The 22,295-nt window shown below is 50.1% G+C and overlaps 1 protein-coding gene across 1 annotated transcript in view; it reads right to left on the minus strand.

Annotated features, from left to right (window-relative positions):
• The window catches only part of LOC115124621 (ankyrin repeat and KH domain-containing protein 1-like), a 90,358-nt gene that overhangs the window by 16,601 nt on the left and 51,462 nt on the right, over nucleotides 1–22,295 (minus strand). Inside the window, 19 exon segments of the mRNA XM_065019868.1 lie at nucleotides 17–192; nucleotides 1,161–1,374; nucleotides 1,731–1,873; nucleotides 2,432–2,577; nucleotides 2,769–2,880; nucleotides 2,987–3,126; nucleotides 3,326–3,743; nucleotides 6,485–6,751; nucleotides 7,186–7,463; nucleotides 7,891–7,996; nucleotides 8,101–8,244; nucleotides 10,681–10,808; nucleotides 11,056–11,143; nucleotides 11,455–11,564; nucleotides 13,550–13,741; nucleotides 13,892–13,973; nucleotides 14,625–14,780; nucleotides 16,927–17,021; nucleotides 17,167–17,400. Of these exon segments, the coding sequence (XP_064875940.1) occupies nucleotides 17–192; nucleotides 1,161–1,374; nucleotides 1,731–1,873; nucleotides 2,432–2,577; nucleotides 2,769–2,880; nucleotides 2,987–3,126; nucleotides 3,326–3,743; nucleotides 6,485–6,751; nucleotides 7,186–7,463; nucleotides 7,891–7,996; nucleotides 8,101–8,244; nucleotides 10,681–10,808; nucleotides 11,056–11,143; nucleotides 11,455–11,564; nucleotides 13,550–13,741; nucleotides 13,892–13,973; nucleotides 14,625–14,780; nucleotides 16,927–17,021; nucleotides 17,167–17,400 (3,229 nt within the window).

A 22,295-nucleotide genomic window follows, 5' to 3' on the forward strand; every position in this document is an offset into this window, starting at 1 on the left:
TTGGTTTAACACCAACCTATTGATCAGCAGCTCACAGAACTTGTAGTGGCCCTTGTCTGCAGCGATGGTGAGGGCTGTGTCCCGGGACGAGGGGACAGGAGGGGCGTTGACGTCAGCCCCTTTATCCAGCAGCACCCGGCCCACCTCAGCATAGCCCCCCGACGCTGCCTCCATTAGAGGGGTCAGACCAGTCTACCAGGGGAGGGGGAGGTCAACATCACACACTGATGTCAATGGGAGACGGAGTGACAATTCTCAAGTTTGGATTCACCAGAGCCTATATACACCTTGGCTCTGGACTCCCTTGATATACTACTATAACATGGACTGTGAACGGTCCCGTCTCCTCACCTTGGCTCTGGACTCCCTTGATATACTACTATAACATGGACTGAACGGTCCCGTCTCCTCACCTTGGCTCTGGACTCCCTTGATATACTACTATAACATGGACTGTGAACGGTCCAGTCTCCTCACCTTGGCTCTGGACTCCCTTGATATACTACTATAACATGGATTGTGAACGGTCCCGTCTCCTCACCTTGGCTCTGGACTCCCTTGATATACTACTATAACATGGACTGTGAACGGTCCCGTCTCCTCACCTTGGCTCTGGACTCCCTTGATATACTACTATAACATGGACTGTGAACGGTCCCGTCTCCTCACCTTGGCTCTGGACTCCTTGATATACTACTATAACATGGACTGTGAACGGTCCCGTCTCCTCACCTTGGCTCTGGTCTCCTTGATATACTACTATAACATGGACTGTGAACGGTCCAGTCTCAGACTCCTTGATATACTACTATAACATGGACTGTGAACGGTTCCGTCTCCTCACCTTGGCTCTGGACTCCCTTGATATACTACTATAACATGGACTGAACGGTTCCGTCTCCTCACCTTGGCTCTGGACTCCCTTGATATACTACTATAACATGGACTGTGAACGGTCCCGTCTCCTCACCTTGGCTCTGGACTCCCTTGATATACTACTATAACATGGACTGTGAACGGTCCCGTCTCCTCACCTTGGCTCTGGTCTCCCTTGATATACTACTATAACATGGACTGAACGGTCCCGTCTCCTCACCTTGGCTCTGGACTCCCTTGATATACTACTATAACATGGACTGTGAACGGTCCCGTCTCCTCACCTTGGCTCTGTGCTCTACGTTGGCCTTGCGGTCCAGCAGCAGACTGACCACCTCAGCCCGGCCCTGGAAGCAGGCCAGAGTCAGAGCCGTGTTCCTGTTAGTCTCGATCTGAGCGTTGATGTCGGAGCCCATGTCCAGCAGCAGCTTGACCGCAGGGACGTGACCGTTCATCGCTGCCAGCATCAGGGGAGAGATACCCAGCTTACTGCCCGTCCTAGAGACAGAGCCAGACACACAGAAAGTCAGGCAGGCGGGCAACAGACAGAGAGACCGAGAGAGACACAAGACAGCCAGACATCATTGAATGAGATACATGAGGAGAGGTGCTTTCACTACCAAAGGTACAGTCATCACTTATTTTAACAATCCAGTGGAAGTTTGATGAAGAAATGTATTTGATGAAGAAATGTTTTTGATGAAGACCTGGAAAAGTAAGGGTATCAGTTAAAAGAGAAGATGTGGCCTCGCCCTGTCCCGCCTCGCCCTGCCCTGTCCCGCCTCGCCCTGTCCTGTCCCGCCCTGTCCCGCCTCACCCTGTCCTGTCCCGCCTCGCCCTGTCCTGTCCAGTACCTGGAGTTGATCTCTGAGCCGGCGTTGAGGAGGATCTTGATGATGTTGACGTAGCCTCCAGACGCCGCCAAGCTCAAAGGAGTGTAGTCTGACACATTACGATGCTCTTTATTGGCTCCTCGCAACAGCAACAACTCCACCACCTAGGAGAGGAAAAGACAGTCATCTGTAAGTAAGGGCACATAGTAAAGACTGTTTTCAATTTGCTATTTCAGTCAGTGAAAGGTGAGTCGTTCAGTGTGGTGATTCATAGAAGGGAAGTGAGCTTGTACCATAGAATTATTAGAAATATTAAAAACACACACCTCTGTGGTGTGCAATCAGACCTCTGTGGTGTGCAATCAGACCTCTGTGGTGTGCAATCAGACCTCTGTGGTGTGCAATCAGACCTCTGTGGTGTGCAATCAGACCTCTGTGGTGTGCAATCAGACCTCTGTGGTGTGCAATCAGACCTCTGTGGTGTGCAATCAGACCTCTGTGGTGTGCAATCAGACCTCTGTGGACCTGTGCAATCAGACCTCTGTGGTGTGCAATCAGACCTCTGTGGTGTGCAATCAGACCTCTGTGGTGTGCAATCAGACCTCTGTGGTGTGCAATCAGACCTCTGTGGTGTGCAATCAGACCTCTGTGGTGTGCAATCAGACCTCTGTGGTGTGCAATCAGACCTCTGTGGTGTGCAATCAGACCTCTGTGGTGTGTACCTCTTGTCGTCCCCCTGAGCAGGCCAGGGAGAGGGGCGTGTCTTTGGTTCTCTCTGACTGGGCCTCTATGTCGCCCCCTTTATCCAGAAGGAGCTCCACCACCCCTGCATGGCCCGCTGTGGCAGCCAGGATCAGAGGGGTGAACCCTGGGGAGAGGACGAGGAGAGGGTCACAACCAGATGTACAGATACACCCAATACAATGTCAAGCACTGTATAAATCCTGCCTTGTGTGTAAATATAAATAAATATATTCCTTATTAATCAGAAATGAAAACATGCCTTGTGGATAAACAGGCCCTAACACCGGACAGTAACGTGGTGTGTGTGTGTGTTACCTTTCTTGTCGCGGTGCTCGATGTTGGCTCCTCGTGCGATGAGAACAGACACCAGCTCCTCGTGTCCTCCAGCACATGCCAGCGTCAGCGCTGTGTCATGGTTACTCTCCGTCTGAAAGGAGAGGGACACTTACAACAACGCTGTGTGTGGGTCTCTCAGCCTTGAATGGGCTTTACATGAGCACTGATAAACACAGGGTGTGTGAGGAGTGACTTACGTGTGCGTCGATGTCCACAGAGGGGTAGAGAGGCAGTGGGGAGGGGGGTGAGCCCATGTTGGAGGGGGTCTGGGAGAGGGGGTCAGATAGGGGGGTGGGGGACGTCGTAGTGTTTAACATGGGTACTCTGCTGCCCACCGCTGCTGGAACGGAGAGAACGGAGGGAGGTGGAGAGAGAGGGGTGTTAGTATTTGTTACTTTTCAGGCCTTTCTTCTGGGGAATTTGTTCATCAGTCCTGATCTTTCAAACCAGTGCAGTTGAAGGAAAGGAGAATTGTAAAGAAATGAGTTACGACTATTGAGATGCAGCCACCCACAACAGGCAGAACAGCGACTCACCTGCCATGATGTCATCCAGCGTGTCTGTAAGCGTCTGAGCGGGCGAAGCCACCATGAGTCCGTCTGGGGCCTGCTGCCCTACCATCCCTGGTCCGAACCCCTGACCTTGACCCGGCATCTGCCGGCCCACCAGTACCCTCTGCAGCTCAGGGCTGGTAGTGCCAGGGCAGGGGTAGTCGGCTGGGCACGGGCTGTACTCCGGTAGGGGCTGGATGGGCACGAAGGCAGTCTGGAGGGGGAGAGGAGGGTGGAGATGGGAGTGGGGGGAGGACAGGGGCTGGGGGGAGGGCGAGGGGGGCAAGGGCGGCTGCTGTCCATCCCTGTAGAGGATAGTGTCCACCTGGGGTAGCTTAGCGTAATCTTCCTCCTCTCCTTCCACCTCGTCTTCATCATCATCATCATCATCATCCTCATCATCCTATAATAGAAATTAGGTAAACTTCTAAAAGTCAAACAAAGCTTCTAAATAAAACAGTTCATAAAACACAGCAGGGACGGATCAGTCCGTTTCTATTAGATGCGAGGGAGCGGATCAGTCAGTTTCTATTAGATACGAGGAGACGGATCAGTCAGTTTCTATTAGATACGAGGAGACGGATCAGTCAGTTTCTATTAGATACGAGGAGACGGATCAGTCAGTTTCTATTAGATACGAGGAGACGGATCAGTCCGTTTCTATTAGATGCGAGGGGACGGATCAGTCAGTTTCTATTAGATACGAGGGGGCGGATCAGTCAGTTTCTATTAGATACGAGGGGGCGGATAAGTCAGTTTCTATTAGATGCGAGGAGACGGATCAGTCCGTTTCTATTAGATGCGAGGGGACGGATCAGTCAGTTTCTTTTAGATGCGAGGGGGCGGATCAGTCAGTTTCTATTAGATGCGAGGGGGCGGATCAGTCAGTTTCTATTAGATACGAGGAGACGGATCAGTCAGTTTCTTTTAGATGCGAGGGGACGGATCAGTCAGTTTCTATTAGATACGAGGGGGCGGATCAGTCAGTTTCTATTAGATACGAGGGGACGGATCAGTCAGTTTCTATTAGATACGAGGGGGCGGATCAGTCAGTTTCTTTTAGATGCGAGGGAGCGGATCAGTCAGTTTCTATTAGATACGAGGAGACGGATCAGTCAGTTTCTATTAGATACGAGGAGGCGGATCAGTCCGTTTCTATTAGATGCGAGGGGACGGATCAGTCAGTTTCTATTAGATACGAGGAGACGGATCAGTCAGTTTCTATTAGATACGAGGAGACGGATCAGTCAGTTTCTATTAGATACGAGGAGACGGATCAGTCAGTTTCTTTTAGATGCGAGGGGGCGGATCAGTCCGTTTCTATTAGATGCGAGGGGGCGGATCAGTCAGTTTCTATTAGATACGAGGAGACGGATCAGTCAGTTTCTATTAGATACGAGGGGGCGGATCAGTCAGTTTCTATTAGATGCGAGGAGACGGATCAGTCCGTTTCTATTAGATGCGAGGGGGCGGATCAGTCCGTTTCTATTAGATACGAGGAGACGGATCAGTCAGTTTCTATTAGATACGAGGAGACGGATCAGTCAGTTTCTTTTAGATGCGAGGGGGCGGATCAGTCAGTTTCTATTAGATGCGAGGGGGCGGATCAGTCCGTTTCTATTAGATACGAGGAGACGGATCAGTCAGTTTCTATTAGATGCGAGGGAGCGGATCAGTCAGTTTCTTTTAGATGCGAGGGGACGGATCAGTCAGTTTCTATTAGATGCGAGGGAGCGGATCAGTCAGTTTCTTTTAGATGCGAGGGGACGGATCAGTCAGTTTCTATTAGATACGAGGGGGCGGATCAGTCAGTTTCTATTAGATACGAGGGGACGGATCAGTCAGTTTCTATTAGATACGAGGGGGCGGATCAGTCAGTTTCTTTTAGATGCGAGGGAGCGGATCAGTCAGTTTCTATTAGATACGAGGAGACGGATCAGTCAGTTTCTATTAGATACGAGGAGGCGGATCAGTCCGTTTCTATTAGATGCGAGGGGACGGATCAGTCAGTTTCTATTAGATACGAGGGGGCGGATCAGTCAGTTTCTATTAGATACGAGGGGGCGGATCAGTCAGTTTCTATTAGATACGAGGGGGCGGATCAGTCCGTTTCTATTAGATGCGAGGGGGCGGATCAGTCCGTTTCTATTAGATACGAGGAGACGGATCAGTCAGTTTCTATTAGATACGAGGAGACGGATCAGTCAGTTTCTATTAGATACGAGGAGACGGATCAGTCAGTTTCTTTTAGATGCAGTCAGGGGCGGATCAGTCCGTTTCTATTAGATGCGAGGGGGCGGATCAGTCAGTTTCTATTAGATACGAGGAGACGGATCAGTCAGTTTCTATTAGATACGAGGGGGCGGATCAGTCAGTTTCTATTAGATGCGAGGAGACGGATCAGTCCGTTTCTATTAGATGCGAGGGGGCGGATCAGTCCGTTTCTATTAGATACGAGGAGACGGATCAGTCCGTTTCTATTAGATGCGAGGGAGCGGATCAGTCAGTTTCTATTAGATGCGAGGAGACGGATCAGTCCGTTTCTATTAGATGCGAGGAGACGGATCAGTCAGTTTCTATTAGATACGAGGAGACGGATCAGTCCGTTTCTATTAGATACGAGGAGACGGATCAGTCAGTTTCTATTAGATGCGAGGGGATCAGTCCGATCGAGGAGTCGGATCAGTTTTCTATTAGATGCGAGGGACGGATCAGTCAGTTTCTATTAGATGCGAGGGAGCGGATCAGTCAGTTTCTATTAGATGCGGATCAGTCCGTTTCTATTAGATACGAGGAGACGGATCAGTCAGTTTCTATTAGATACGAGGAGACGGATCAGTCCGTTTCTATTAGATGCGAGGGGACGGATCAGTCAGTTTCTATTAGATACGAGGGGGCGGATCAGTCAGTTTCTATTAGATACGAGGGGGCGGATCAGTCAGTTTCTATTAGATACGAGGAGACGGATCAGTCCGTTTCTATTAGATGCGAGGGGGCGGATCAGTCAGTTTCTATTAGATACGAGGAGACGGATCAGTCAGTTTCTATTAGATATGAATGGAGGATAACACCAGAAAAGCAGAAACTCCTGATTACCAGTCAGACCAAAATGAAAAAAAAAACAGACCACCACCAACTCCTAACCTCTTCTTCCTCCTCTCTGTTCTCCTCTTCGTCAGACCCTGTATCCGACCCGGGCTGTGTGCGCACGTTAACCCCTGGTGATGCTGTGAGGACCCCAGGCATGGTAGTGTTGGCCCCTTCCCCCGGCCCCGGGCCCTGGCCTGCCTCCTGCTCCTCCTTCAGGCCCTTGGCCTCCATGTACTCTTTGGTGAACTGCTGCTGGGTGTTCAACTGCAGCTGGCGCTCCACCTTCTGCAGCTCCTTCAGGATATTCTTCTTCTTCTGGACCTGAAAGACAAGTCGCCACGGGGGGGAGAAATCAGACCCATAGTTCTATGGTCAGACCTCACATCCATTCGTTGAAAGACTAGATGGGTGGAGCTTATCGATCTATCTGACCCCTGCTCATTAGGCACCAAAACTAAATAAATGAAACAGGATGGGACTACCTGGAATTAGAAACGCACATTTTCGCTTTGTGTTGCAAAAAGCTAAAAGTTTCCGTTGTGTGCCCTATACTTGAGGGTCTATGACAGTGGTCCCCAAACTCGGTCCTGGGGACTCCAAGGATAATGAAGTCATCAAGATTTGATTATTTGAATCAGCTGTGTAGTGCTGGAGGAAAAACCCCTTGGGATCCCCAGGACCGAGTTTGGGAAAGTAATTCAAAAGGATCTCTGTGGTCCAAATAACTATGAATGATCCTCTCTGTCTGCTCTCACCTGCTCCTCCCGGCTCTTCTTCAGCTCTTCGATCTTGTCTTTGGTGAGCGGCTCTCCCTGGATGAGTTCCAGAGACTGCAGCTGGGCCTTCTCTATGGCTGAGATCCTCTGGCCCAGCTCATTAAGCTTCCCCTCTGTCTCCTCCACGATACACTCCAGGGGCTGGCACAGGTGGAAGGGGGGCAAGGCCTCTGCATCCCCGGGACCAGGGCCGGGACGCACCCCCCCTGGACTGGAAGGGCTGGGAGGGAGGGCAGCCTGTCTCTGCTTGGACGAACCTGGAGAGGAGGGATGGAGGAAGAAGAGGGATGAAGAGGATGGAGGGAACGAGGGATGTTTTGCAGGATTAGGTCACATTACAACAAAGCCGATATATGAAAACCTAGTGAAGACTTACAGAAAACATTTGACCTCTGTCATTGCCAACAAAGGGTATATAACAAAGTATTGAGATAAACTTTTGTTATTGACCAAATACTTATTTTCCACCATTATTTGCTAATAAATTCATAAAAAATCCTACAATGTGATTTTCTGGATATTTTTTCCTCATTTTGTCTGTCATAGTTGAAGTGTACATATGATGAAAATTACAAGCCTCTCTCATCTTTTTAAGTGGGAGAACTTGCACAATTGGTGGCTGACTAAATACTTTTTTGCTCCACTGTAACAGGCCCCGTTCATAACAGGCCAAGCCAATTTCACCTTTGCTGGAGACGGGTGGTGGAGACGTGGTGATGTTGGAGGGGGTTCTGTCTGGCTCCTGGGGGGGAACCACCATGGCCAGGGCCTGGAATGGGACACGAGGAACCTGAGGATAGATTAGTGGTCGTAAAACAACTAGTTAAAGACAATGTCCATGCTGGCCATTTCCTGTTTCAATTGGGTAAAACAATTTCATAAAAAATGTCTAACCTGAGAGGGGTCTTGTGAGGGGGGTGTGAGTTGGCAGAGGTCGGGAGCGTGGACAGACAAGATGTTGTTAGGGAAGTCTAGCAGGTAGGACACCACGTTGGTGTGGCCGCCCTTCGCAGCTTCAATCAGCATCGTCGAGCCGTCCTATTGGAGGAGAAACAGGAAGTGAGTAAGTCTGCATGAGGCATCATGGCTGAGTTAAACAGCTTCCTCGTGATTTTGATGTGTTTTACCTAGAGCCTGCCTGTGTGCCCGTGTTCTACCTTCAGTCTGTGCGTGCGTGTGTGTTCTACCTTCAGTCTGTGTGTGTGTGTGTGTGTGTGTGTGCGCGTGTTCTACCTTCAGTCTGTGTGTGTGTGCGTGTGTTCTACCTTCAGTCTGTGTGTGTGTGTGTGTGTTCTACCTTCAGTCTGTGTGTGTGTGTGTGTGTTCTACCTTCAGTCTGTGTGTGTGTGTGTGTGTGTTCTACCTTCAGTCTGTGTGTGTGTGTGTGTGTGTTCTACCTTCAGTCTGTGTGTGTGTGTGTGTGTGTGTGTGTGTGTGTGTGTGCGCGTGTTCTACCTTCAGTCTGTGTGTGTGTGTGCGCGTGTTCTACCTTCAGTCTGTGTGTGTGTGTGTGTGTGTGTGTGTGTGTGCGCGTGTGTTGTTCTACCTTCAGTCTGTGTGTGTGTGTGTGTGTGTGTGTGTGTGTGTGCGTGTTCTACCTTCAGTCTCTGTGTGTGTGCGTGTGTGCGCGCGTGTTCTACTTCAGTCTGTGCGTGTGTGTGTGTGTTCTACCTTCAGTCTGTGCGTGTGTGTGTGTGTGTTCTACCTTCAGTCTGTGTGTGTGTGTGTGTTCTACCTTCAGTCTGTGTGTGTGTGTGTGTGTGTGTGTGTGTGTGTGTGTGTTCTACCTTCAGTCTGTGTGTGTGTGTGTGTGTGTGTGTGTGTGTGTTCTACCTTCAGTCTGTGTGTGTGTGTGTGTGTGTGTGTGTGTGTCTGTGCGTGTTCTACCTTCAGTCTGTGCGTGTTCTACCTTCAGTCTGTGCGTGTTCTACCTTCAGTCTGTGCGTGTTCTACCTTCAGTCTGTGCGTGTTCTACCTTCAGTCTGTGCGTGTTCTACCTTCAGTCTGTGCGTGTTCTACCTTCAGTCTGTGCGTGTTCTACCTTCAGTCTGTGCGTGTTCTACCTTCAGTCTGTGCGTGTTCTACCTTCAGTCTGTGCGTGTTCTACCTTCAGTCTGTGCGTGCGTGCGCGTGTTCTACCTTCAGTCTGTGCGTGCGTGCGCGTGTTCTACCTTCAGTCTCTGTGTGTGTCTGTGCGCGTGCGTGTTCTACCTTCAGTCTGTGCCTGCGTGCGTGTTCTACCTTCAGTCTGTGCGTGCGTGCGTGTTCTACCTTCAGTCTGTGCGTGCGTGCGTGTTCTACCTTCAGTCTGTGCGTGCGTGCGTGTTCTACCTTCAGTCTGTGCGTGCGTGCGTGTTCTACCTTCAGTCTGTGCGTGCGTGTTCTACCTTCAGTCTGTGCGTGCGTGCGTGTTCTACCTTCAGTCTGTGCGTGCGTGTGTGCGTGTTCTACCTTCAGTCTGTGCGTGCGTGTGTGCGTGTTCTACCTTCAGTCTGTGCGTGCGTGTGTGCGTGTTCTACCTTCAGTCTGTGCGTGCGTGTGTGCGTGTTCTACCTTCAGTCTGTGCGTGCGTGTGTGCGTGTTCTACCTTCAGTCTGTGCGTGCGTGTGTGCGTGTTCTACCTTCAGTCTGTGTGTGTGTGTGTGTTCTACCTTCAGTCTGTGTGTGTGTGTGTGTTCTACCTTCAGTCTGTGTGTGTGTGTGTTCTACCTTCAGTCTGTCTGTGTGTGTGTTCTACCTTCAGTCTGTGTGCGTGCGTGTTCTACCTTCAGTCTGTCTGTGTGTGTGTTCTACCTTCAGTCTGTGTGCGTGCTCTACCTTCAGTCTGTGTGCGTGCGTGTTCTACCTTCAGTCTGTGCGTGTGTGCGTGTTCTACCTTCAGTCTGTGCGTGTGTGTGTGTTCTACCTTCAGTCTGTGTGTGTGTGTGTTCTACCTTCAGTCTGTGTGTGTGTGTGTGTGTTCTACCTTCAGTCAGTCTGTGTGTGTGTGTTCTACCCTCAGTGTGTGCGTGTGTGCGTGTTCTACCCTCAGTCTGTGTGTGTGTGTGTGTGTGTTCTACCCTCAGTCTGTGTGTGTGTGTGTGTTCTACCTTCAGTCTGTGTGTGTGTGTGTTCTACCTTCAGTCTGTGTGTGTGTGTGTTCTACCTTCAGTCTGTGTGTGTGTGTGTGTGTGTTCTACCTTCAGTCTGTGTGTGTGTGTGTTCTACCTTCAGTCTGTGTGTGTGTGTGTGTGTGTGTCTACCTTCAGTCTGTGTGTGTGTGTGTGTGTGTGTTCTATCTTCAGTCTGTGTGTGTGTGTGTGTGTGTTCTATCTTCAGTCTGTGTGTGTGTGTGTGTGTTCTAACTTCAGACTGTGTGTGTGTGTGTGTTCTACCTTCAGTCTGTGTCTGTGTGTGTGTGTGTTCTACCTTCAGTCTGTCTGTGTGTGTGTGTGTTCTACCTTCAGTCTGTCTGTGTGTGTGTGTATATTCTACCTTCAGTCTGTGTGTGGGGTCAGCTCCATGTGCCAGCAGCAGCTCTACCACAGCCAGGTGTCCTCCAGCGCAGGCCAGAGACACCACCGTGTGGTCCTTGTTAGCTGTCGCTCTGTTCACATTAGCACCTGGACACAAAACACAGGAAGTCACATCTGAACCGCAACAATATTACAGAGTTAAATTTTATAGAGGGAAATAAGTTGATTGGAATAAATTCATTAGGCCCTAATCTATGGATTTCACGACTGGACAGGGGCGAAATGCAAAGCACTCACTTTGTCACTTCAACTTCTCCTTCCAGTGTCTGCCATAGTAGGACTTAGTTTTAAAGGGCATTGTAGTGGTTTAAAAAAACTGTCTAACCTAACCCACCCTTGCTGATGAGGAACTGCACAGTGCAGAGGTGTCCTGCTCTGGCTGCCTTCATCAGGGGTGTTCTCCCCCCCTCAGACTCATGCTCCTGGAAAACAGACAAACAGGACGTGGATTTTAGGAGAGGACATGGGCGGAAGGACGGAAAGAAAGGAAAGAAAATAAGGACAAGGATATAAGGAAAGAAGGAAAGGACATAATGATAGAAGAGAAGGAGAGAAGGAAAGACTGAAAGAAGAGGACATAAGGAAAGACGGAAGGACATAAGGAAGGAAGGAAAGGACATAAGGAAAGAAGAGAAGGACATAAGGAAAGAAGGAAAGAAGAGAAGGAAAGAAGAGAATGACATAAGGAAAGAAGAGAAGGAAATAAGGAAAGAATGAAAGAGAACAGGCATACCAGATCGGCTCCAGTCTGCAGTAGAATGTCGGCCACGTCAGTGTGTCCGTTCTCACACGCGTACGTCAGCGCTGTGTCTCCCGTCGCCGTGGTAGCGTGCACATTCGCCCCTACAGAGAGAGTTCAGAGGTGAGCCAAAAGAAAAACTAACAAGCCCTGTTAACCTCTTCAACCTATGGGGGCGCTATGTCATTATTGGATTAAAAAACGTGCCCGTTTTAAGCGCAATATTTTGTCACGAAAAGATGCGACTATGCATATAATTGGCAGCTTTGGAAAGAAAACTCTGACGTTTTCAAAACTGCAAATATATTATCTGTGAGTGCCACAGAACTCATGCTACAGGCGAAACCAAGATGAAATCTCAAATAAGAAATGAGCAGAATTTGAGGCTCTGTTTCCCATCGTCTCCTTATATGGCTGTGAATGTGCCATGAATGAACCTGAGCTCTCTGCCATTCCTCCAAGATGCCTGCAGCATTGTGACGTATTTGTAGGCATATCATTGGAAGATTGACCATGAGAGACTACATTTACCAGGGGTCCGCCCGGTGTCCTGTGTCGAAATTATTGCGTAATCTCTAGGTCCATGTGCGTTCCATTTCTTCAGAAGAGAAAGTCAACTGCCACGAAGGATTTATCATCGATAGATATGTGAAAAACACCTTGAGGATTGATTCTAAACATTGTTTGCCATGTTTCTGTCGATATTATGGAGTTAATTTGGAAAAAAGTCAGCGTTTTAATGACTTAATTATTTATTTATTTTTGATTTTTTCTTACCCAAACGTGATGGAGAAAACGGAGCGATTTGTCAACACAAATAATATTTTTGTAAAAACTGAACATTTGCAATCTAATCTAAGTCTCCTCATTGAAAACATCTGAAGTTCTTCAAAGGTAAATGATTTTATTTGAATGTTTTTCTGGTTTTTGTGAAAATGTTGCTTGCTGAATGTCAGGCATAATACTATGCTAGGCTATCAATAGTGTTACACAAATGTTTGTTTTGCAATGGTTGAGAAGCATATTTTAGAAAATCTGAGATGACAGTGTTGTTAACAAAAGGCTAAGCTTGAGAGCAAATAGATTTATTTCATTTCATTTGCGATTTTCATGAATAGTTAATGTTGCGTTATGCTAATGAGCTTGCGGATAGATTTACACAATCCTGGATACAGGTTTCTTTCGTAGCTAAACGTGACGCAGAAAACAGAGCGATTTGTCCTAAACAAATAATATTTTCGTAAAAACTGAACATTTGCTATCTAACTGAGAGTCTCCTCATTGAAAACATCTAAAGTTCTTCAAAGGTAAATGATTTTATTTGAATGTTTTTCTGGTTTTTGTGAAAATGTTGCTTGCTGAATGCTAACGCTAAATGCTACGCTAAATGCTACGCTAGCTATCAATAGTGTTACACAAATGCTTGTTTTGCAATGGTTGAGAAGCATATTTTGAAAATCTGAGATGACAGTGTTGTTAACAAAAATCTAAGCTTGAGAGCTAGCATATTGATTTCATTTCATTTGCGATTTTCATGAATAGTTAACGTTGCGTTATGGTAATGAGCTTGAGGCTGTATTCACGATCCCGGATCCGGGATGGCTCGTCGCAACAGGTTAAAAGGCAGAGGTTGTCAACTTTACCTTCAATATCCATCTAGTTACCAGGCTAAGTCCTGGAGTCTCACATAAGTTCCCTACAAAAATACTAAAGATCAAACTAACTATCTTCAATATGATTCCCCATCTCACCTGCAGTCAGGTGTTTGACCAGCTCCAGGTGTGTGTGTGTGTACCTGCAGTCAGGTGTTTGACCAGCTCCAGGTGTGTGTGTGTACCTGCAGTCAGGTGTTTGACCAGCTCCAGGTGTGTGTGTGTGTGTACCTGCAGTCAGGTGTTTGACCAGCTCCAGGTGTGTGTGTGTGTGTGTGTGTGTGTACCTGCAGTCGGGTATTTGACCAGCTCCAGGTGTGTGTGTGTGTACCTGCAGTCAGGAGGTGTTTGACCAGCTCCAGGTGTGTGTGCGTGTACCTGCAGTCAGGAGGTGTTTGACCAGTTCCAGGTGTGTGTGTGTGTGTGTGTGTGTGTACCTGCAGTCAGGAGGTGTTTGACCAGCTCCAGGTGTCCCTCCTGTGCAGCCTCCATGAGAGGCGTGGAGCAGCCCAGCTCGATGTCGGCCCCGGCCTTGATGAGGAAGTCGGCCACCTCCAGGAACCCTCCACAGCAGGACAGCGTCAGGGCTGTTTCCTGGGTCTCCTCTGTCTGGGCGTTGATGTTCGCACCTGGAGGGAGGAGAGGTTAGGGTCTATATTAGGAGTGAGACTCTCCCCAACAGGCCTGACAAAGCACTTCATTACACACAATAACATATATATATGTATATATGCAACTTGAACAGTGTGCAGGTATCCATCTATCTGCCAGTTGATTACCCTGAGCCAGTAGCAGGGCCACCATCTCTTCATGACCTTCTCTGGCTGCCTCCATCACAGGGGTGTAACCTTCATCATTCACCTGGACATATTAAAACATACTGTTACTCAGCGGCTGTATCCCAAAACACCCCCTTCCCCCTCCATTTCAGAGTTCACGCGCACCTCTGTCCCAAAGCTGAAGGAGTGAGAACGGTCCAGGGCGTAGGGGCTCATGACCCCCTCCAGTAGGCACTTTGACTGAGCCTGCAATGCTACCGGCGTCATAGCGAAGTTGAATCCCATAAGGCACCATATTTTAAAATATGTGCAATTTCACAAAAAATAATGGAAAGGGGGGCTTAAATGCTATGACACGTGATTTGGTTTGTCTGATGTCGAGACTTGACATGTAAAAGTTCAAATAAATACCTCTCAAATGAAACGTTTGACTGTTAGAGGCTGATATTTTGTAAAACGACAGGGGTTTTTACTATTGAAGTGCGTGACGTACGTCAGGCCTGTGTCCTGAAGTTGATGGGTTTAATGACCGCCTTGCCACTCTCTGGAAGTGGCCCTCAGAGTGACAACCGAGGGCCCTTCAAGCGGATTGGTAAGGGCGAGGCGGTGGTTTGGGATTCACCATCCCTCGCTCTGTGTTGGACACTAATCCATCAGAGGGCTGTGGCCTTCATCATTTACCTAGACATACATGAAAACACACACTCCAATAGGACTGTGTGTTGCTACTCACCTCCTCTAGGTTGGCCCCTCTCTCTATGAGCAGAGCTGCTAGGTCCACATGCCCGCCGCAGGCTGCCAGGGTGAGGGGCGACTCGAAGGAGTCAGCTGGCATGTTGACCTGCGCCCCGCTGTCCAACAGCAGCCGTGCCACCTCCACATGCCCATCCTGGGACAGGAAGCACACACACACAGGGACAACATAAGCACCTGAGTGGGTTATGACACAGGGTTACACACACATTCTAACACTGGAGAGAGATTCTAACACTGGAGAGAGATTCTAACACTGGAGAGAGAGAGAGAGAGAGATATTCTAACACTGGAGAGAGAGAGAGAGAGAGAGAGAGAGAGAGAGAGATATTCTAACACTGGAGAGAGAGAGAGAGAGAGAGAGAGAGAGAGAGAGAGAGAGAGAGATATTCTAACACTGGAGAGAGAGAGAGAGAGAGAGAGATATTCTAACACTGGAGAGAGAGAGAGAGAGAGAGAGATATTCTAACACTGGAGAGAGAGAGAGAGAGAGATATTCTAACACTGGAGAGAGAGAGAGAGAGAGAGAGAGATATTCTAACACTGGAGAGAGAGAGAGAGAGAGAGAGAGAGAGAGAGATATTCTAACACTGGAGAGAGAGAGAGAGAGAGAGAGAGATATTCTAACACTGGAGAGAGAGAGAGAGAGAGAGAGAGAGAGAGAGAGAGAGAGATATTCTAACACTGGAGAGAGAGAGAGAGAGAGAGAGATATTCTAACACTGGAGAGAGAGAGAGAGATATTCTAACACTAGAGAGAGAGAGAGAGATATTCTAACACTGGAGAGAGAGAGAGATATTCTAACACTGGAGAGAGAGAGAGATATTCTAACACTGGAGAGAGAGAGAGAGAGAGATATTCTAACACTGGAGAGAGAGAGAGAGAGATATTCTAATACTGGAGAGAGAGAGATTCTAACACTGGAGAGAGGGGCTGTGTGTTGGGTCATATGTTCACCATGCAGGGAGAGAGAGGAGAGAGGGGTTGTGTGTTGGGTCATATGCTCACCATGCAGGGAGAGAGAGGAGAGAGGGGTTGTGTGTTGGGTCATATGCTCACCATGCAGGGAGAGAGGAGAGAGGGGTTGTGTGTTGGGTCATATGCTCACCATGCAGGGAGAGAGAGGAGAGAGGGGTTGTGTGTTGGGTCATATGCTCACCATGCAGGGAGAGAGGAGAGAGGGGTTGTGTGTTGGGTCATATGCTCACCATGCAGGGAGAGAGAGGTTGTGTGTTGGGTCATATGCTCACCATGCAGGGAGAGAGGGGTTGTGTGTTGGGTCATATGCTCACCATGCAGGGAGAGAGAGAGGTTGTGTGTTGGGTCATATGCTCACCATGCAGGGAGAGAGAGGGGTTGTGTGTTGGGTCATATGCTCACCATGCAGGGAGAGAGAGGGGTTGTGTGTTGGGTCATATGCTCACCATGCAGGGAGAGAGAGGAGAGAGAGGTTGTGTGTTGGGTCAGATGCTCACCATGCAGGGAGAGAGAGGAGAGAGAGGTTGTGTGTTGGGTCATATGCTCACCATGCAGGGAGAGAGAGGAGAGAGAGGTTGTGTGTTGGGTCATATGCTCACCATGCAGGGAGAGAGAGGAGAGAGAGGTTGTGTGTTGGGTCAGATGCTCACCATGCAGGGAGAGAGAGGTTGTGTGTTGGGTCATATGCTCACCATGCAGGGAGAGAGAGAGGTGTGTTGGGTCATATGCTCACCATGCAGGGAGAGAGAGGAGAGAGAGGTTGTGTGTTGGGTCATATGCTCACCATGCAGGGAGAGAGAGAGGTTGTGTGTTGGGTCATATGCTCACCATGCAGGGAGAGAGAGGTTGTGTGTTGGGTCATATGCTCACCATGCAGGGAGAGAGAGAGGTTGTGTGTTGGGTCAGATGCTCACCATGCAAGGAGAGAGAGGGGTTGTGTGTTGGGTCATATGCTCACCATGCAGGGAGAGAGAGAGGTGTGTTGGGTCATATGCTCACCATGCAGGGAGAGAGAGGGGTTGTGTGTTGGGTCATATGCTCACCATGCAGGGAGAGAGAGGGGTTGTGTGTTGGGTCATATGCTCACCATGCAGGGAGAGAGAGAGGTTGTGTGTTGGGTCAGATGCTCACCATGCAAGGAGAGAGAGGGGTTGTGTGTTGGGTCATATGCTCACCATGCAGGGAGAGAGAGAGGTGTGTTGGGTCAGATGCTCACCATGCAGGGAGAGAGAGAGGTTGTGTGTTGGGTCATATGCTCACCATGCAGGGAGAGAGAGAGGTTGTGTGTTGGGTCATATGCTCACCATGCAGGCTTCCATCAGGGCCGTGTGCATCTCATCCGTCTTGTGCTCCTGATCCGCTCCAGCCTCCAGCAGAAACCTCACCATGTCCAGATGACCTGAAGAAGGGAAACCGTTTCATAGAAATTGACCTTTTGTTGTCAGACTCTGAAAGATGCTTTTTTTGGGGGGGTGGGGGGGGCAGAAAACATTTTTTTAAAAACAAGGTAACACTTGAATACGTGGACAACAAGTGAAGAAGACCTTTGTAGCAGGCGAGTGTGAGGGCGCTCTCCTTGAACTCATTGGAGTGTGTGTTGATCCCGGCGCCGTACTCCAGCAGAACCCTGGCCACCTCCACGTGGCCCGCGCTCGCCCCCTCCATTAGAGGGGTGTGTCCGTTCTCGTTGTGGTCCTCGATGTTGGCCCCCTCCTTTAGGAGAACCTTCACCACATCTACGAACCCCCCAGCACACGCATACGTCAGGGCTGTGTTACCTACAGAGGGAGAGATACCGTACGTCAGGGCTGTGTTACCTACAGAGGGAGAGATACCGTACGTCAGGGCTGTGTTACCTACAGAGATACCGTACGTCAGGGCTGTGTTACCTACAGAGGGAGAGATACCGTACGTCAGGGCTGTGTTACCTACAGAGAGAGAGATACCGTACGTCAGGGCTGTTTTACCTACAGAGAGAGAGAGACCGTACGTCAGGGCTGTGTTACCTACAGAGGGAGAGATACCGTACGTCAGGGCTGTGTTACCTACAGAGATACCGTAAGCGTCAGGGCTGTGTTACCTACAGAGGGAGAGATACCGTGTCAGGGCTGTGTTACCTACAGAGGGAGAGATACCGTCGTCAGGGCTGTGTTACCTACAGAGAGAGAGATACCGTACGTCAGGGCTGTGTTACCTACAGAGGAGAAACCGTACGTCAGGGCTGTGTTACCTACAGAGGGAGAGACCGTACGTCAGGGCTGTGTTACCTACAGAGGGAGAGATACCGTACGTCAGGGCTGTGTTACCTACAGAGGGAGAGATACCGTACGTCAGGGCTGTGTTACCTACAGAGAGATACCATACGTCAGGGCTGTGTTACCTACAGAGGGAGAGAGACCGTACGTCAGGGCTGTGTTACCTACTGAGAGAGAGATACCGTACGTCAGGGCTGTGTTACCTACAGAGGGAGAGAGACCGTACGTCAGGGCTGTTTTACCTACAGAGGGAGAGATACCGTACGTCAGGGCTGTTTTACCTACAGAGAGAGAGAGACCGTACGTCAGGGCTGTGTTACCTACAGAGGGAGAGATACCGTACGTCAGGGCTGTGTTACCTACAGAGGGAGAGACCGTACGTCAGGGCTGTGTTACCTACAGAGGGAGAGATACCATACGTCAGGGCTGTGTTACCTACAGAGGGGATGAGATACCGTACGTCAGGGCTGTGTTACCTACAGAGAGATACCGTACGTCAGGGCTGTGTTACCTACAGAGGGAGAGACCGTACGTCAGGGCTGTGTTACCTACAGAGGGAGAGATACCGTACGTCAGGGCTGTGTTACCTACAGAGGGAGAGATACCGTACGTCAGGGCTGTGTTACCTACAGAGGGAGAGATACCGTACGTCAGGGCTGTGTTACCTACAGAGGGAGAGATACCGTACGTCAGGGCTGTGTTACCTACAGAGATACCGTACGTCAGGGCTGTGTTACCTACAGAGGGAGAGATACCGTACGTCAGGGCTGTGTTACCTACAGAGAGAGAGATACCGTACGTCAGGGCTGTGTTACCTACAGAGGGAGAGAACGTACGTCAGGGCTGTGTTACCTACAGAGGGAGAGACCGTACGTCAGGGCTGTGTTACCTACAGAGGGAGAGATACCGTACGTCAGGGCTGTGTTACCTACAGAGGGAGAGATACCGTACGTCAGGGCTGTGTTACCTACAGAGAGAGAGATACCGTACGTCAGGGCTCTGTTACCTACAGAGGGAGAGACCGTACGTCAGGGCTGTGTTACCTACAGAGAGAGAGAGAGACCGTACGCCAGGGCTGTGTTAACTTCAGAGGGAGAGATACCGTACGTCAGGGCTGTGTTACCTACAGAGGGAGAGATACCGTACGTCAGGGCTGTTTTACCTACAGAGAGAGGGAGACCGTACGTCAGGGCTGTGTTACCTACAGAGGGAGAGATACCGTACGTCAGGGCTGTTTTACCTACAGAGAGAGAGAGACCGTACGTCAGGGCTGTGTTACCTACAGAGAGATACCGTACGTCAGGGCTGTGTTACCTACAGAGGGAGAGATACCGTACGTCAGGGCTGTGTTACCTACAGAGGAGAGAGATACCGTACGTCAGGGCTGTGTTACCTACAGAGGGAGAGATACCGTACGTCAGGGCTGTGTTACCTACAGAGGGAGAGATACCGTACGTCAGGGCTGTGTTACCTACAGAGGGAGAGATACCGTACGTCAGGGCTGTGTTACCTACAGAGGGAGAGATACCGTACGTCAGGGCTGTTTTACCTACAGAGAGAGAGAGACCGTACGTCAGGGCTGTGTTACCTACAGAGGGAGAGATACCGTACGTCAGGGCTGTTTTACCTACAGAGAGAGAGAGACCGTACGTCAGGGCTGTGTTACCTACAGAGGGAGAGATACCGTACGTCAGGGCTGTGTTACCTACAGAGGGAGAGATACCGTACGTCAGGGCTGTGTTACCTACAGAGGGAGAGAGACCGTACGTCAGGGCTGTGTTACCTACAGAGGGAGAGACCGTACGTCAGGGCTGTTTTACCTACAGAGGGAGAGATACCGTACGTCAGGGCTGTGTTACCTACAGAGGGAGAGATACCGTACGTCAGGGCTGTTTTACCTACAGAGGGAGAGATACCGTACGTCAGGGCTGTGTTACCTACAGAGGGAGAGATACCGTACGTCAGGGCTGTGTTACCTACAGAGAGAGAGAGACCGTACGTCAGGGCTGTGTTACCTACAGAGAGATACCGTACGTCAGGGCTGTTTTACCTACAGAGGAGAGATACCGTACGTCAGGGCTGTGTTACCTACAGAGGAGAGAGACCGTACGTCAGGGCTGTGTTACCTACAGAGGGAGAGAGACCGTACGTCAGGGCTGTGTTACCTACAGAGGGAGAGACCGTACGTCAGGGCTGTGTTACCTACAGAGGAGATACCGAGTGTTATACCGAGGGAGAGATACCGTACGTCAGGGCTGTGTTACCTACAGAGAGAGAGAGACCGTACGTCAGGGCTGTGTTACCTACAGAGAGAGAGAGACCGAACGTCAGGGCTCTGTTACCTACAGAGGGAGAGACCGTACGTCAGGGCTGTGTTACCTACAGAGAGACCGTACGCCAGGGCTGTGTTACCTACAGAGAGAGAGAGACCATACGCCAGGGCTGTTACCTACAGAGAGAGAGATACCGTACGTCAGGGCTCTGTTACCTACAGAGGGAGAGACCGTACGTCAGGGCTGTGTTACCTACAGAGGGAGAGACCGTACGTCAGGGCTGTGTTACCTACAGAGAGAGATACCGTACGTCAGGGCTGTGTTACCTACAGAGGGAGATACCGTACGTCAGGGCTGTGTTACCTACAGAGGGAGAGATACCGTACGTCAGGGCTGTGTTACCTACAGAGGGAGAGATACCGTACGTCAGGGCTGTGTTACCTACAGAGGGAGAGATACCGTACGTCAGGGCTGTGTTACCTACAGAGGGAGAGAGACCGTACGTCAGGGCTGTGTTACCTACAGAGAGAGAGATACCGTACGTCAGGGCTGTGTTACCTACAGAGGGAGAGACCGTACGTCAGGGCTGTGTTACCTACAGAGAGATACCGTACGTCAGGGCTGTGTTACCTACAGAGGGAGAGACCGTACGTCAGGGCTGTGTTACCTACAGAGAGATACCATACGTCAGGGCTGTGTTACCTACAGAGGGAGAGACCGTACGTCAGGGCTGTGTTACCTACAGAGGGAGAGATACCGTACGTCAGGGCTGTGTTACCTACAGAGAGAGAGAGATACCGTACGTCAGGGCTGTGTTACCTACAGAGGGAGAGATACCGTACGTCAGGGCTGTGTTACCTACAGAGAGATACCGTACGTCAGGGCTGTGTTACCTACAGAGGGAGAGACCGTACGTCAGGGCTGTGTTACCTACAGAGGGAGAGACCGTACGTCAGGGCTGTGTTACCTACAGAGGGAGAGATACCGTACGTCAGGGCTGTGTTACCTACAGAGGGAGAGATACCGTACGTCAGGGCTGTGTTACCTACAGAGGGAGAGATACCGTACGTCAGGGCTGTGTTACCTACAGAGGGAGAGATACCGTACGTCAGGGCTGTGTTACCTACAGAGGGAGAGATACCGTACGTCAGGGCTGTGTTACCTACAGAGGGAGAGATACCGTACGTCAGGGCTGTGTTACCTACAGAGAGAGACCGTACGTCAGGGCTGTGTTACCTACAGAGGGAGAGATACCGTACGTCAGGGCTGTGTTACCTACAGAGGGAGAGATACCGTACGTCAGGGCTGTGTTACCTACAGAGGGAGAGATACCGTACGTCAGGGCTGTTTTACCTACAGAGAGAGAGAGACCGTACGTCAGGGCTGTGTTACCTACAGAGGGAGAGATACCGTACGTCAGGGCTGTGTTACCTACAGAGGGAGAGATACCGTACGTCAGGGCTGTGTTACCTACAGAGATACCGTACGTCAGGGCTGTGTTACCTACAGAGATACCGTACGTCAGGGCTGTGTTACCTACAGAGGGAGAGATACCGTACGTCAGGGCTGTGTTACCTACAGAGAGAGAGATACCGTACGTCAGGGCTGTGTTACCTACAGAGGGAGAGACCGTACGTCAGGGCTGTGTTACCTACAGAGGGAGAGAGACCGTACGTCAGGGCTGTGTTACCTACAGAGAGATACCGTACGTCAGGGCTGTGTTACCTACAGAGGGAGAGAGACCGTACGTCAGGGCTGTGTTACCTACAGAGAGATACCATACGTCAGGGCTGTGTTACCTACAGAGGGAGAGACCGTACGTCAGGGCTGTGTTACCTACAGAGGGAGAGATACCGTACGTCAGGGCTGTGTTACCTACAGAGAGAGAGAGATACCGTACGTCAGGGCTGTGTTACCTACAGAGGGAGAGATACCGTACGTCAGGGCTGTGTTACCTACAGAGAGATACCGTACGTCAGGGCTGTGTTACCTACAGAGGGAGAGACCGTACGTCAGGGCTGTGTTACCTACAGAGGGAGAGATACCGTACGTCAGGGCTGTGTTACCTACAGAGGGAGAGATACCGTACGTCAGGGCTGTGTTACCTACAGAGGGAGAGATACCGTACGTCAGGGCTGTGTTACC

Source organism: Oncorhynchus nerka, linkage group LG6 (genome assembly GCF_034236695.1).
Source record: "Oncorhynchus nerka isolate Pitt River linkage group LG6, Oner_Uvic_2.0, whole genome shotgun sequence".
In the NCBI taxonomy this organism is placed as follows: Eukaryota; Metazoa; Chordata; class Actinopteri; order Salmoniformes; family Salmonidae; genus Oncorhynchus; species Oncorhynchus nerka.